Raw genomic sequence first — 14,286 nt, forward strand, 5'->3', positions numbered from 1 at the left:
CAACCTATTAAAATTCCGCAAGCTCCTGAAAACCTGGCCTTTCCCGTAAAACTAATTTATTCTCTGGCTAAATCCGCAGCGCTGAGGCGCCCCCGGGTAGCCACGCGCTTTATAAATCCCATTCCGTTCCATTCCATTCCATTCCATGCCCCACTCCTTGGGGTAAACCACAAATGGAGGGATAGCAGTCACAGACGAGGAAGAAGAGAGCCTTGAGCAGTGCATGACTGCAGCTGCTCATGTCGAAAGTAGGAGATGTGTGAAGTTATGAAGTCAATCAACTTGCAACTTCTCTTCATGTTTTTAACTGTGATACCTTGACAATGTGGGAAGCTTATCAAGTTAGTACTTTTGAATGTCAATTACAGCAGAATGTGGTCTGCCAGTTCACACACCAGTCCCAAGACTTCACTCCATTACACCTGCCACTTCATTCTCCTTGCCTGTCCAGAAGTCCCAAGGTTGTTTCCTTGATTGGCCCATGCTGAAACCCCCTACAAAACCCACACTGTCCACAACAACCCTGTGCAGCTTGTACCTTGGAGGATTCTAGCCACTATATCCTGCCACAGACTGTCCTGCCCAATAAAGCACCCATAGAAGACTAGATGGGTTAAAGTTTGTAACCTTTGAGGGCACCGTACTAGAAACTAGCTATAGACATGTAACAATAGCTTCACAACTTTAAACTCTCCTAGAGTCCCATGCTAGGCACCATCTTATCATTTATAGCCAATGATGATTATGTGTAAAACAATGGGTCTCATATGGAGGAGTTTAGTGGAAAAGGAACTTTGCCACAAATAAGACAGAATACCCAGTTTGCCAAATTGACTGTTCCCCTGCACTCTTTAAGCAGGAATGTCAATTTTTTACACGTAGAGCCTCCAATAACTCTGCAGGTGGAAAACTTGGACTGACATCATGGCTGATATTAGGTTGTTGATACTTTTTCCTGTTCGGACTGCCAGGGAAAGACTGGCAGTGTCAAACAGGTAAACAACAGGTAAACAAATACCCAAAGACTGAAATGCAACAAAGCGCAGAGTAAATCTCAGTGGCAGAGAGTAATTCAAGCACCCATCTCAACCTTTTTGTTGTCCTCATTGGCCACAGGTAATACCTCAACTTTCTGTGGATTATATAGGCTAATATGGGTAACTCAGCAGTGGAAAAGGTCAAAAAGAATTCCTACAAATGATAGATCTACAGACTGAACTAGAGCCACAGATAGACAACACTAGAAAAAAAGGTTCTACGGATGGTGTGGGGATTTTCTTTATTAGCTTCTCTGTTTCTGGAAAAAGCCAACTGGGTACAACAGTAAGAAAGTGAAGAAAATAAAACACCACTGGGAGACGGTCTAATTTTAGCTGCGGAGAGTTTGCTCCGTGCTGTGCACAATCTCTTTAAAGACAAAAGTACTGACAGAAGAAAACAGTTACTTACCTGTACTGAAGTTCTGCAGTATTGGCATTTTCATACATTAGAAAGATTGAACCATCACAGTCGTCGAGTTGGTAGTCCCCTACTAAACATACATAATAAGCAGCACAATGTTAAATATACACCACTAGCTTTAACATAGCCACAGAAGTAGCAAATCTACATCATTATAAAACACGCAAACTCAATCAATCAGAAACAAGCACCTTACACACCTCTCCATACTCAGGCTAGCAAATTCAGATGTCTACTGCAGATCATGTGTGAAAGGAGTTTCTTTAAGCACTGCTTACTCAGTCAGATAAATGAATATTTCCGTACATTTTCATTTAGGATTCTATAACATCTACGGATCAGACTAAGTTTAAGGTGACCCAAAAAAGCCTAAATAGGCCATGTAATAGTTTGAGGTAAAAATAAACGTCCCTTTGAAGGGCTGCATAAAGAGTGCATATATTGTATTTATCTGGCTCATAAAGACAAAGAAAGTAACATTGAGGAACATTTTCTACAAAAACACTGAAGGATTAAGAGGCAACATTGTTATTGTGTATGCAAAAGTCGAAATCAGAAGATATTTATACCTCAGAGGTAGAGGAGGAAATCTCTTCAAAATATTTCAAAAGAACTTATTGCCAGCCCTGGGCGTTCTTCACAGGAACAATCTGAAGGAGAACCTCACAGAAAGGTGCATGAAAAATCTTCAAGTGAGGAGGCTACTTCCTCAGGATTCGCAGCCAAGACTAAAAGAATCCGGTCAGAAAACTGGTAAAAAATTTCATCTGAACCTCTATGTCCTACGAAAAGGAAGCTGACTACGGAACCACCAACCAACAAAGCAATCATCATCTTTGCCAGCGTCAAAGAGAGAATCTTCATCATTGTCAACAACATTCTCGTCGGCAAAAGCGGAGAGTCAACAACATCATCCATGGAAAAAGTCATCATCGATGACAATCTCAGTTGACAGGAGCAGTGTTGACGGGAGCACCGTCCACAACTGAATCAACGACTACGCCATCTAGGAGGTCATCAGTGAAGATAACGTTGACGGTAATATATTTAAAGAGGTTGACGGTGACGACAAAGACATCAACGTGAACATTGTTGACCAAGAGAACATTAACGTCTTAGTCGAAAATATCATTAACCAAAATACCATTAACGATGGCTGCAGATATCAAATCTTCAATAAAAACTGCAGGACTACGACAATGGCACAACACCATCAACAAAGACAATAACAATTAAAACAGGAAATACTGTGAACTCCAAAGGGTTCCAGAATAACTTTGATTTTTGATGCAAGTATTGCAGGTACTTTAAAACCACAAAATGCTTCCCCTAACAAGGTGTCTCCTTATCCACCACAGCTCATTTTTGACAATGAAGGTCCTTATGCGTATAGTCCATCTCAGTTACATATAAAATATCACGCCTCTGACGAACAGAGTGAGGAGAATGAGGAGACTGAACATAGGATATTCTCTTTGAATAAAGGGTAACACATCTACCAATCTTTGGTGCAACCTGAAGAATAATATGTTATGGAAGATTCAGAACAACCTATGCAACATCAACAAGAGATGACAATACCATGGGCTTTGGTTAAAGATTTACATCTTATGGTAATATATTACTATAAACGTTTTCCACAAGCTCACCCTGTTAAATACAATATTGCATGTTTGATTTCTCTATGCCAAGAACAAGCACACATTTCATCATAAAGATGTATTCCATGTTTACATTAGCCATACCTCTTTACTCAAAATAGGTTCTTCACTTCCAAGGGATTCTTTTCGTTTCACTCGAGATGGTCGCTGACGTTTTACTTTAAGGGCAAGTTGAGCTTTTGCTTTATGAGCACTGGTGTCTAACCGTTCAGTTTCCGCTACAGATGTATCAAAATCTGGAGGAAAAAAAAAATGTTGACAATGCCTTTAGTAGCACATACAGAATAACTAGAACACTGAACAATTTATTTAAAGAGCTCATCATCCAGAATTTTAAAACATTGCATCATGTTAAGTCAGAATAATGACTATTGCAGGAAAGCCATCTCTAAAACAGCATTTGATACTACACATATAGAAAGGAATGTGTGACCATGTAATCATTTGCTTGTAGTGCTTAGTGCTGTAGATTAAAATTATCTGCATAATCATGACAGCTAGCTTTGGGTTTGAAACTTCTTTTCATTCAAAGATGTCTTCAGAGTGATGACAAAGTGACTCCTCCCTCAGTTGGCAATGCGCATGGACACCTACTCCATTGTTAGATTGCTTTCAACACAGCAGGTGAGTGTAGAGATGAAGCAGTAGATAGGACAGTTTGGTGATGATGCAAGAATGTATACAAAAAGAGTATAAGTATGTAGAATCTCTGTAACAACCAAAGGCTTCTGGGGAGGTGGGTGAGCGCATGTGAATCGAGAGCACAACACACTAACAACAAATGCTTACAGGGTAAGTAACATATTCCAAACGTAGCATTTTTGGCAGTAGAAACATATGCTCTGCATTGCCTGTCAAGCAGTACTCCGCTAAGCAATGGTTATCCTGAGGATTTGCAGAAGATTGAAACAAGGTTGTTAAAACAGCTTGCCCAACTCTAGCTCATTGGTGTGCTAGGAAACCAACTCAGTAATGCTTTGTGAACATGTGTGGAGTGGACTAAGAAGTTGCCTTAAAAATGTCAGCTATGGGAAAATTTCCAAGGAAAGTCAAAGCGGCTCTTTTCTTTCCTGTGGAATGCAGCCTAGGAGGGGAAGGCAAGTTGTTTTTAGCCTTAATGTAGCCGGTTTGGATACACTTGACCATCCATCCGGCTATTACCACCGTTCATGTTGACTCAGTCTCATGTAGTCGTCCAATCACTGTTGGGGTCCCGCAAGGCTCTATTCCCAGCCATATGCTTTTTAATTTGCATTTAACACCACTAGCTAGTATCATCAGATCAACCGGTTTTGAAACCGTGTCTTATGCCGACGATAGCCAACTGCTTGTTATTTGTGGCTCGGACTATGTTGGCACACGCTCCTGTTTCAAGAGTTGTATGATCTATATAAATAATTGGATGAGTAGAAATAAGCTATAACTAAATGGCAGCAAAACTGAAATTATCTTATTTGGCAAAGCAGAGGAATTCTGGTCGCAAGATTGGTGGCCGTCGGAATTAGGTTCATGTGCCTCTCCTAAGTCAGCAGTACGCAACCTAGGAATCACAATCAACCGTTCTTTGTCCATGAAAACTCATGTCAACCAGGTTTTAGGTGTCTGCTATAGGATTATGTGCAATCTCCGTAAAATCTTCCAAGTGGCTACCCATTGATGCAAGGAAACCTTTGGTGCAGGGTTTAGTCATTAGCCGTCTTGATTACGGCAATGCCCTGTTCACAGCATTTAATGAAGATTTGCTTTCCAAGCTTCTGGCCCTTCAGAATACCGCAGCCAGATTGGTTCTTGACCTTCGCCCAAGATCTGCCTCTGTCCCTAACCTAACAAATCTTCACTGGCTCCCAGTGCGACAAAGAAGCCATTTTAAAATCCTAAGTCTTACTCATAAGATAATGTACGACACCGGCCCTAACTATCAAGCAAAAAAACTCCAATGGTACATACCAAGGAGATCGTTAAGGTCCGACACCAAATCATATTTGGTTCATCCGCGTGTACGTACGTCCCGTAATGATAGTCGCTCTTTTTCTTACCTTGCCCCCATGCTAGGGAACAAATTGCCATCACACCTTTTATCTATGTTGGATCACAAATGCTTTTGTAAAAACCTCAAAACCTGGCTCTTTCCTAAGTTAACAGTTTTCTGGTCAAGAGCTGCTGTCTGTTGTCGCTGTTTTTTTTTTTTGCTGCAAGCGCCTTGAGACCTTCCGGTGAGAAGTGCGCTCTACAAGAATATTTGACATGACATGACATATACCTGCCCCACAGCGTGGCTATTTGTGCAGTTTGGCAAAAGCCACAAAAAGTCGCTGAATCCAGCGAAAGGAATGGGTCTGTCAATGCAATACATGAGGGAAGGAACGATTGAAGAGCCGTTTCTGGTACTGTGGCTGAGGGAAAAAGACGAGGAGCTCTATGGTTTGGTGGAGTTGAAAGAGGGAATAGCACTTTGAGAAGGAACTTGGGGTTAATCCCAAGGACAACCCTATTGTTATTAACTTGGAAGAAAAGCTCCTGCAAAGTGAGGGCCTGCAGCTTGTTAACATGACTTAAGGATGTAATAGCGACAAGGAAGGAGACCTTACTAGAGTGAAACTTTATGAGGTCTGAAGGTAGTGGTTCAAAAGGAGGACTCATGGATCTAAGGTTCAAGACTGGAGTGTGTAGGACTGTGGGTGCAATAACCCATGTGAATCCTTTCATGAAAGCTTTGATAAATCAGATTTTGAATAAAGAAGTGTTCCCTGTTCTTTCATGTAGTCTACAATAGTGGGAAAGTGCAGACTAATAGACGTGCAAGCCAGGCCTGATTTTCTAAGTGAACATAATAGAGAATCTCTTGGACTGTAGGTTTCAGAGGGTTCAGGTACTTAGACAGTAATGGACAATCATTTACCACTTGGCAGCATAAAAGGCTTATGCTATGGATCCATGCATTCTTGAGGAAGACTGAGATAACCGAATCTAGGTCCACAGGAGCCAAATTGCTAGACAACTAACTGGGGTTGGGGTGTTCAATTCTCTCTTGGTTCAGAGTGTGCTTCTCAAGGGCAACAACGGTCTTCGAGGAGGGATGGGTACACAGAGCGGTCTCTCCTACGTGGGGATCCCCAGGATTAGACTGAAGAATGTTTGCCAAAGGTCCCAGACCACATATGGAAGGAGTGGCAGGAAGAAAAGCATAGGCACAAAATCCTGACCAATTCATCTATAGAGCATTGCCCATGGACTGTGGAAGCCTGGAGGCAAAGTTTTGGCATTTTGTGTTTTGAGCGCTGCCGAAGAGGTCTACCTTGGGGACTCCCGTGCTGAGGAAGTAAGGGAGAAGGACTTGTGGCTGGCGTTACCACTTGTGGACTTGTTCCTGCCTTCTGCTGAGCAGGTCTGAAAGTCTTTCTCCAGACTCAGGAGGTACTCCACCTGTAGGCGAATGCGATGGAGCTAATGCTCGGCACTACTGCTGACAATTGCGGCCAGCGTGTTCTGTCCTGCTTTTTAAGATAATACATGGCGGTCATGTTTTCTGTCTTCATTACGACTACATTGTGTTGAATATCTTGAAAGAAGACCCCAAGAGCTAACTGTATCGACATGAGCTTGAGGCAGTTGATGTGGATTCCCCTTTGTGGCCCTGAACAGTTAAGATGACGAAGATGTGATCCCCATCTTGAGAGTTCAGCATCTATGGTCATGGTCACCTGCAGAAGAGGGTCCATTAAGGGCCATCCTTGCAACAGACTATAGGTTTGTTGCAAGGATGGCCATTAATGCAGGGCCCTTAATGCACGGCAACACACCACGCTACCTGCAGCGTGGAGTGTTGCCCTGCATTAATACTTGATCTTCCCAGTGGCCCTCTGTTTGTTATGCTAAAAGGAACTGCTGAAGCAGGCGCATGTGCAGTCTGGCATAGGAGACTATGCCAAAGCACAAGGCTATCATCTCTGGCAGGCACATGACATTTTTTACTGTGACTTGACTATCTGGCGGAAAGAGGCAGTATCTACTAGAATGCCAGCATCCTGGCTTGGTTGGGCAAAGACCTGCCAGTAACTATATTGAGAATGGTCCCTAAGAAAGGCTGGATCTAAATGGGTTGGAGGTGGGGCTTGATTGTGTTTTTGGTGAACCCCAAACAGTGGAGGAGAGATATAGTGGTTTAGGTGTGAGCGAGACACAGTAGGGGAACATGAGAGTTCCCTCCACACCCCCTTTCTGAGATGGGAAGGTACCACAGCTAGGCAAATGGTGACTACCCTGGGGGATTTGGTGACACCACTTGGAAATACCTTGAACAGATGTTGACCACTTAACACGACGCGCAGGTAGCGGTGATTAGCAGGATCAATTAGTATGTGGAAGTAATCATCCTTCAGATCAAGTGGAGTCATTAAGTTGCAACACTGCAGCAGCAGGATGACATCCTGCAGAATGACCACATGGAAATGTGCTGTGAGGATGTACTCATTGAGGGGCCTCAGGTCAGTAAAAGCCTTAGAGATTCATACTTTGTGGGGCTTAGATAATAGAGGGAGTACCTGGAGCTTGTGCAATTGGACTTCGCCATACTGCTCAAGATATTCCTTCACTACGATCTCTGACCAAAAAACTCAAGTTTTGCCATTGTTGATTATTTTAAGTCTTGTTAAGTTAGCCAAAAAGGCCTGCTCCCCTTTGTCCTGAAATGGCTTAATCAATTGCCTAAACCTCCAGGGCCTACCAACACTAGTTTGGATGAGCCTTTCCAAACGCTGCCTGTGAGGAAGAAAATCCCCCAAAAAGACCAAATAGCCCTAGGGTTCATGTCTCTATGACTCAAAACTGTTTCATCATAAGTGGAAATCTATGTGCCATTAAACTTCATGATCCTAGCTCCATCTTTGCAGCTCTGGAAGTGCACTCTGGAATAGATTAACAAAGAACCTCCATACATTGTCCTCCTCTACAGACAAGATCCTTAAGATTATTAGGCATTGCGGGTTGTTAAATTAAAAAAAAATTCCACTGATTGTCCAACTGCGCCTCATGTGCTGCCGACTGACTAAAGAGGCAAGATCAGTCTCCAACACTGTAGCTCGGCTCTCTAATGAGGACATCCTGTCCGAGATCTCTAAAAATGTTTTTGCGATCTTACGTATGCACCTTGCAACTTTCTGGTCGCTGCCCAGGCTCTGACTGTCAGAGCAGATTTCTTCCCTATGTGAAATTATCTCTTCTAAATGGTTTCAAGTGTTGATGTCTCAGCCGTCACCAACAGCTCCAGGGTAAGATGATCTTGAGTCTCAACCAAGCTTTCATACGCATGCTGTGTTGTAGAATAATCCCATTTTAAGTCACCCCCAGCACTGGCCCTTCGTGCCATGATTCCTGGGACTTTTCGAACTGTCAACCAAGTGCTATTGTCCACAATTCCTTCCGGAGGAGAATTGCTCTCCTAGCTCAATCACCCTTGACCATGCCTGCAGGCCAGGTCCCTCCCCTCCTGACGCACAGCTCCACCTGTGTGCCAGTACCTCTCACTGCCGCTCCGCTGTGAGTTCGAGCCTGCTGTGCCCCCTGCTCGTTGCTGCCCGACTGCTGTACTGTGCCCCTGGTTTGTGGTTCACTGTTGCACCGTGTTTGTGCTGCTGTAACTTTGTGCTTTTGTGCCTTCTGTATTTTGTAATTGTGTTTTATTGGTTTTTCCCTTTGAGTCCAGCGCCCCCCCTCTTCTGTAATCCCTCTGCCGTTTAAACCGCTGCTCCCCCGCCCCCTCGCCGTCCATTCACCGCCCTGCTCCCGCCTCCCAGCTGATCCTCCTCCCTCCCCGCCTTAAATGGCGGCCGCTGCACGGCAGTGAGAGCGACCCCTGACCCTGCCTGCAGGCCAGGTCACTCCCTTCCTGCCACACAGCTCCACCTGTGTGCCAGTACCTCTCCGCTCCGCTGTGAGTTCGAGCCTGCTGTGCCTCCTGCTCGTTGCTGCCTAACTTCTGTACTGTGCCCCTGGTTTGTGGTTCACTGTTGCCCCGTTTTTGTGCTGCTGTAACTGTGCTTTTGCGCCTTCTGGATTTTGCAATGGTCTTTCAGTGGTTTTTCCCTTTGCGTCCAGCGCCCCCCCCTCAACCCACTTCTCTTCTGTAATCCCTCTGTCGTTCCCGCCGCTGCTCCCCAGAGGCAAGCTCATCTGTGCCCGTCCGCGCCCAGCACCAGAACCCCTGGACCCCACGACGCCAGACACCAATACGACGCCTGCGTCCTCCTCACACTCAACAGCTGCTTCCAGGCCACCCCGAAATGCACCCACTGACCCTTTTCCTGCCGCACCTGTAGCTTCACCTGCGACAGAGCTACCAATCATCCAAGGACTGGACCCAACCACATTCACTGCATTCTCCTCAACACCCGCTCCGCACACAAACAGGCAGTTGAGCTCTGGTACCTGCTAGACACATCCGCCCCAGACGTTGCCTTCCTGACCGAGACCTGGTGGAACGACTCCTCGGCGACCAACATCACCATAGCCATCCCGGACGGCAACAAGATCACTTGCAGGGATCGCACCAAGAAAGTTGGAGAAATAGTCATCGCCCACAAGTCCACCCTCAATGTCTCCGCCCACGCAGATGACACCCTCAACACCGCCGAACACCTGCACTTCCAGATCCACACCAACCCCCACACCACCCTCAGAGGAACCCTCATCTACAGAACCCCCGGGCACAGTTCTACTCCATCTCCGGCCTCGCCAGCACCCACGCACTCGCCTCCACGGACTACATCCTCCTCGGGGACCTGAACTTCCACCTAGAGAACAACAACAACAACGCCAACTCCGCCACTTTGATCGACAACCTCGCCAACCTCTGCCTCAGACAACTCGTCAACGCTCCCACCCACGTCGCCGGCCACACACTCAACCCAGTCTTCTCCACAAGCACTGTCACCTTCAACCACACCACCGAACTCCACAGGACAGACCACCACTGCATCCACTTTACCTTCAAGAAACCTACCACGCACCACCGCACCCAACAGCTGTCCAGGCTGCTGGAGCAAAGTCACCGAAGACCAGCTGACCGCCACCATCGCACAGAGCACGCCCACCGACCCTGACGCCGCTGCCCTCTACCTCAGACAGTGGATCAACGACTGCGCCAACATCCTCACCCCACTCAAGCAAACCTCCAACAATCACACCAGCAAGAAAGCCACCTGGTTCACCGAAAAGCTTCAGACCTCCAAACATGAATGACGGAAACTGGAGAAGAACTGGCTCCACGAACACACACCGAACATCCTCGCAGCCCACAAGGACGCCACCCGCAGACATCACCACTTCATCAGATTAGCCAAGAGATCTTCCTTCAAAGACCGCCAGGACATCAACGCAGACGACAGCAAAGAGCTCTTCAGCATCGTGAAGGAACTCTCCAACCCCAGCGCCAACGACATCCCGCCCTCACAAGAACTGTGCGACTCACTGGCCACCTTCTTCCACCGCAAAATCGCTGAAATCCACGACAGCCTCAACACTACAACCGCCCAGACTACTCCAGACACTACCCCCCCTGCGAACACCACCCGCACCAACCACCTGACCTCCTGGTCCATCGTCAACGACGACGAGACACGCAAGATCATGAACTCCATCCACTCCGGATCCCCGTCAGACCCCTGCCCACACCACTTATTTAACAAAGCAGATGCAGCCATCGCACCCAAACTACGGAAGGTCATCAACATCTCCGAGACAGCGACGTTCCCGAAAAGCTGGAAGCACGCAGAGATCAGCGCCCTCAAGAAGCCCAAGGCGGACCCTACGGACCTCAAAAACCTTCGGCCCATCTCCCTGCTCCCGGCGAAGGTCATCGAGAAAATCGTCAACACAACTGGCCCGCCACCTCGAAGACAACAACATCTTAGACCCGTCCCAGTTTGGACTCAGACAAAACCACAGCACTGAGACAGCCTTCATCGCCACCACAGACATCAGGCGCCAGCTAGACAATGGCGAAACATCAGCCCTCATCCTCCTGGATCTGTCAGCCGCCTTCGACGCGGTCTGCCAACGCACACTAATGACACGTCTCCAAGAAGCCGGAATCCAAGAGAAGGCCCTTGACTAGACCACGCCCTTCCTCTCCGGCAGAACCCAGAGCTTCCGCCTGCCGACCCTTCTGATCAGAAGCCACCGACATCATCTGCGGCATACCCCAGGGATCATCCCTCAGCCCGACGCTGTTCAACATCTACGTGGCTCCCCTCGCATAAGTGGCCCGCCTGCACGACCTCAACATTATCTCCTATGCCGATAACCAGCTCATCCTCTCCCTCATCAAGGACCCGCACACCGCCAAATCCAACCTCCACTAGGGAATGAAGGCCATCGCAGATTGGATGAGGAGCAGCCGTCTGAAGCGGAACTCTGACAAGATGGAGGTCCTTATCCTCGGACCCACCCCATCTGCCTGGGACGACTCCTGGTAGCAGACCACGCTGGGAGCAGAACCGACACTCACGGACCACGCACGCAACCTAGGCTTCATCCTTGACTCCTCCCTCTCAATGTCGAAGTAGGTCAACGCCATATCCTCCTCCTGCTACAACACCCTCTGCATGCCTCGCAGGATGTACAAGTGGATGCCGACCGAAACAAGAAACACAGTCACACAGGCCTTCGTCAGCAGCAGGCTGGACTACGGCAACGCACTTTATGCAGGAATCCCGGGCAAACACCTACGACGACTCCATCGCATCTAAAACGCCCCTACCCGACTGATCCTCAACATTCCCCGCCGCAACCATATCACCCCCCACCTGAGACCTACACTGGCTCCCAATTGACAAGAGGATCACCTTCAAGCTCCTCTCCCATGCACACAAAGCACTCCACAACACCGGACCAGCCTACCTTAACAGCAGACTCAGCTTTTACACCCCCACCCGCCAGCTCCGCTCCACCGGCCTCACCCTCACCGCTATCCCCCGCATTCAACGAACGACCTCCGATGGCAGATCCTTCTCCTTCCTCGCCGCCAAGACCTGAAACTCCCTCCCCACCCACAAACGGCTTGCCCAACACCTGCTCACCTTCAGAAGACTCGTCAAGACCTGGCTATTCGGGCAGTAGCGGCACCCCCTCCCCTCAGCGGCTTGAGACCCTCACTGGTAAGTAGAGCGCTTTACAAGTATTTTGATTAATTGATTTATTGATGAATAAAATGCCTGCAGAGTCACTTTCTGAGAGGTCAGAGGAGGGACCTCACCCATCCGACATTGAGATTAAACATTCCTTGGCCTCGGTATATGATCCAGTTTTAGCAGCAGGAATACCTTGCCTTCTCGAGATTCCCTTTTACACATTTGCCCCGCACAGGTGACCTCACAGTCAGGCTTCCCCCTTGCTCAAGAAATCCTCCTCTCCTTGACCGATCATGTTCACTGCAGAGGGCTCCAGCCTTAGACACTTGTCCCCTTGGGCACCCTCCACAGCCACCCCAAAGACTTGACACCTTTACTGAAATGTTGTCATGTATTATTAATGAAGAAAGACCAGTCATGTACCAATGGAGTGGGCAGCTTGGTAGGGTTGCCCATTTGTAGCTCCTTCATGAAGAACAGCAGTGTGTTTTCTCAACTTGCGTCTGCCATCACTCCAGCAGATATAGTCTTTGAACTGGCAGTGCGTGCTCTGCATCTTCCAAAATCTCCCCCCCCGCTTGGATTGTGTTCTAAACCTGTAATTAGGATCAAATTCCAGACTGTCAATCGGTCTTATGGGGGCACCCGTCTGCTGGGGAGGGAGGGAGGGGGAAGGGGTGGAGAGGGGCGGGGCACTTGCCCAGCTGCTAGTTGCTCCTGCTCGCTTGTCGACTTCCTTAGTAGCTCCGAATTTTTTTTTGTTGCTGCAATCACGGGTTCCGTCCTCTCTCCCTTGGTGCTCGCAGAGATGCATCAGCAGACGCCCCGCTGGGCTTTCCTCGTCCGACCCCGAGCTGAGAGCTGTTCCGTTACGAGTCTTTATGGCTCCCATGTTCTTGGGGCCATTGCACCAAACATCAGTCTCCAGAAGCTCCTGTCCTTGCAGCCACCGCCTCCCAAGCTCCTGCTGCCGAGTGTCACAAGTGGGCATCACGCCGCACCAACAAGTGGGTGGCCCGGTGTGTGCCGGCTCACTTCCGAGAGCCAACGAGCTGCCCACCACCAACAACAGTCGCATCTGATGTTCATACTCCAGAAGGGCAGCCACATCTATAAGTCTGGTGGTTTTTAGAAGAAAAGCTGCAACATTTTCTGACTGTTTCTGGAGAGGATAAAGACTTGCACCCAGCCGCAATCTTGCTCCTCCCTTGGAGAAATGCCCCCTCCTCCGCCCCACACCCCCCAAAAATCTAAAACATTGTTCACCATACCTTTTCCCGGGCAAAAGCCAAAATGGCCTTCTAATAAACGGTGTGTTCTTTAACACACATTTCCAGGTCTGATAATAGTACACGTCCAAGGATATAGGTAGTTAAATCTAAAAGAGAGATTGGGCAGTAACAGGAGAGTTGAGATCTATTAGCTTTTTTAAAAATAGGCACTAGTACGGTTTCTTTGCAAGGGGTTGGTATGGGACCCACCACAGCTATTCTCAGTACATTAGTAATCAACTGGGTCAAAACGAAACTTTGTGTTTACAAATATCAACAGGTACCCAGTCCGGTCCAGGGCCTTAACCGAGGAGCTCTGCTTTATCGCATTCATTCCCTCAGTAGCAGAGACTGCATTATAAAAGGCCCATGCTGATTCAGAGACTAATTCAAGTTTTTAGTCTTCATGAGATGCCAACACCTCACGCTTGTCAGGAAAAAAAGGTTTCATCAAAATGCGTTACCAATTCATCAATAGGAATTAAGGCCTCTATATTCGATGTAGCTGAATCTGTAAAATGGAGGAATTAATTACTTTCCCTGAACTTCGTGCTGTCCTTTAAATTCGCTGCCTCCAAGAGGTCACTCATAGCTAGAGCTCTCATTTTTGGTTTTCACTCTGTGACACTTGTTGTATGCTCCCTTAGTGTAGTTTAAATCTCTAGAATAGATGTAAGGTGTGTGTAGGGCTTTTTTTCAGATTTCTATGTGCTGCAGAATAGGTTGAATTGAACTATCTTGGTGGGTGAGTTGGGGTACCAGATGGTT

General features: G+C 47.4%; 1 protein-coding gene across 3 annotated transcripts in view; it reads right to left on the reverse strand.

Annotated features, from left to right (window-relative positions):
- Window positions 1-14,286, reverse strand: part of LOC147731157 (neurabin-2-like) — a 681,485-nt gene that overhangs the window by 248,430 nt on the left and 418,769 nt on the right. For all 3 annotated transcript variants that reach the window (XM_086956139.1, XM_086956141.1, XM_086956140.1), the window contains exon 11: window positions 3,207-3,358. In XM_086956139.1, the coding sequence (XP_086812265.1) occupies window positions 3,207-3,358 (152 nt within the window). The remainder of the gene's footprint in view (window positions 1-3,206; window positions 3,359-14,286) is intronic.

The sequence above is a fragment of the Lissotriton vulgaris genome, chromosome 2_1, assembly GCF_964263255.1.
Source record: "Lissotriton vulgaris chromosome 2_1, aLisVul1.2, whole genome shotgun sequence".
In the NCBI taxonomy this organism is placed as follows: Eukaryota; Metazoa; Chordata; class Amphibia; order Caudata; family Salamandridae; genus Lissotriton; species Lissotriton vulgaris.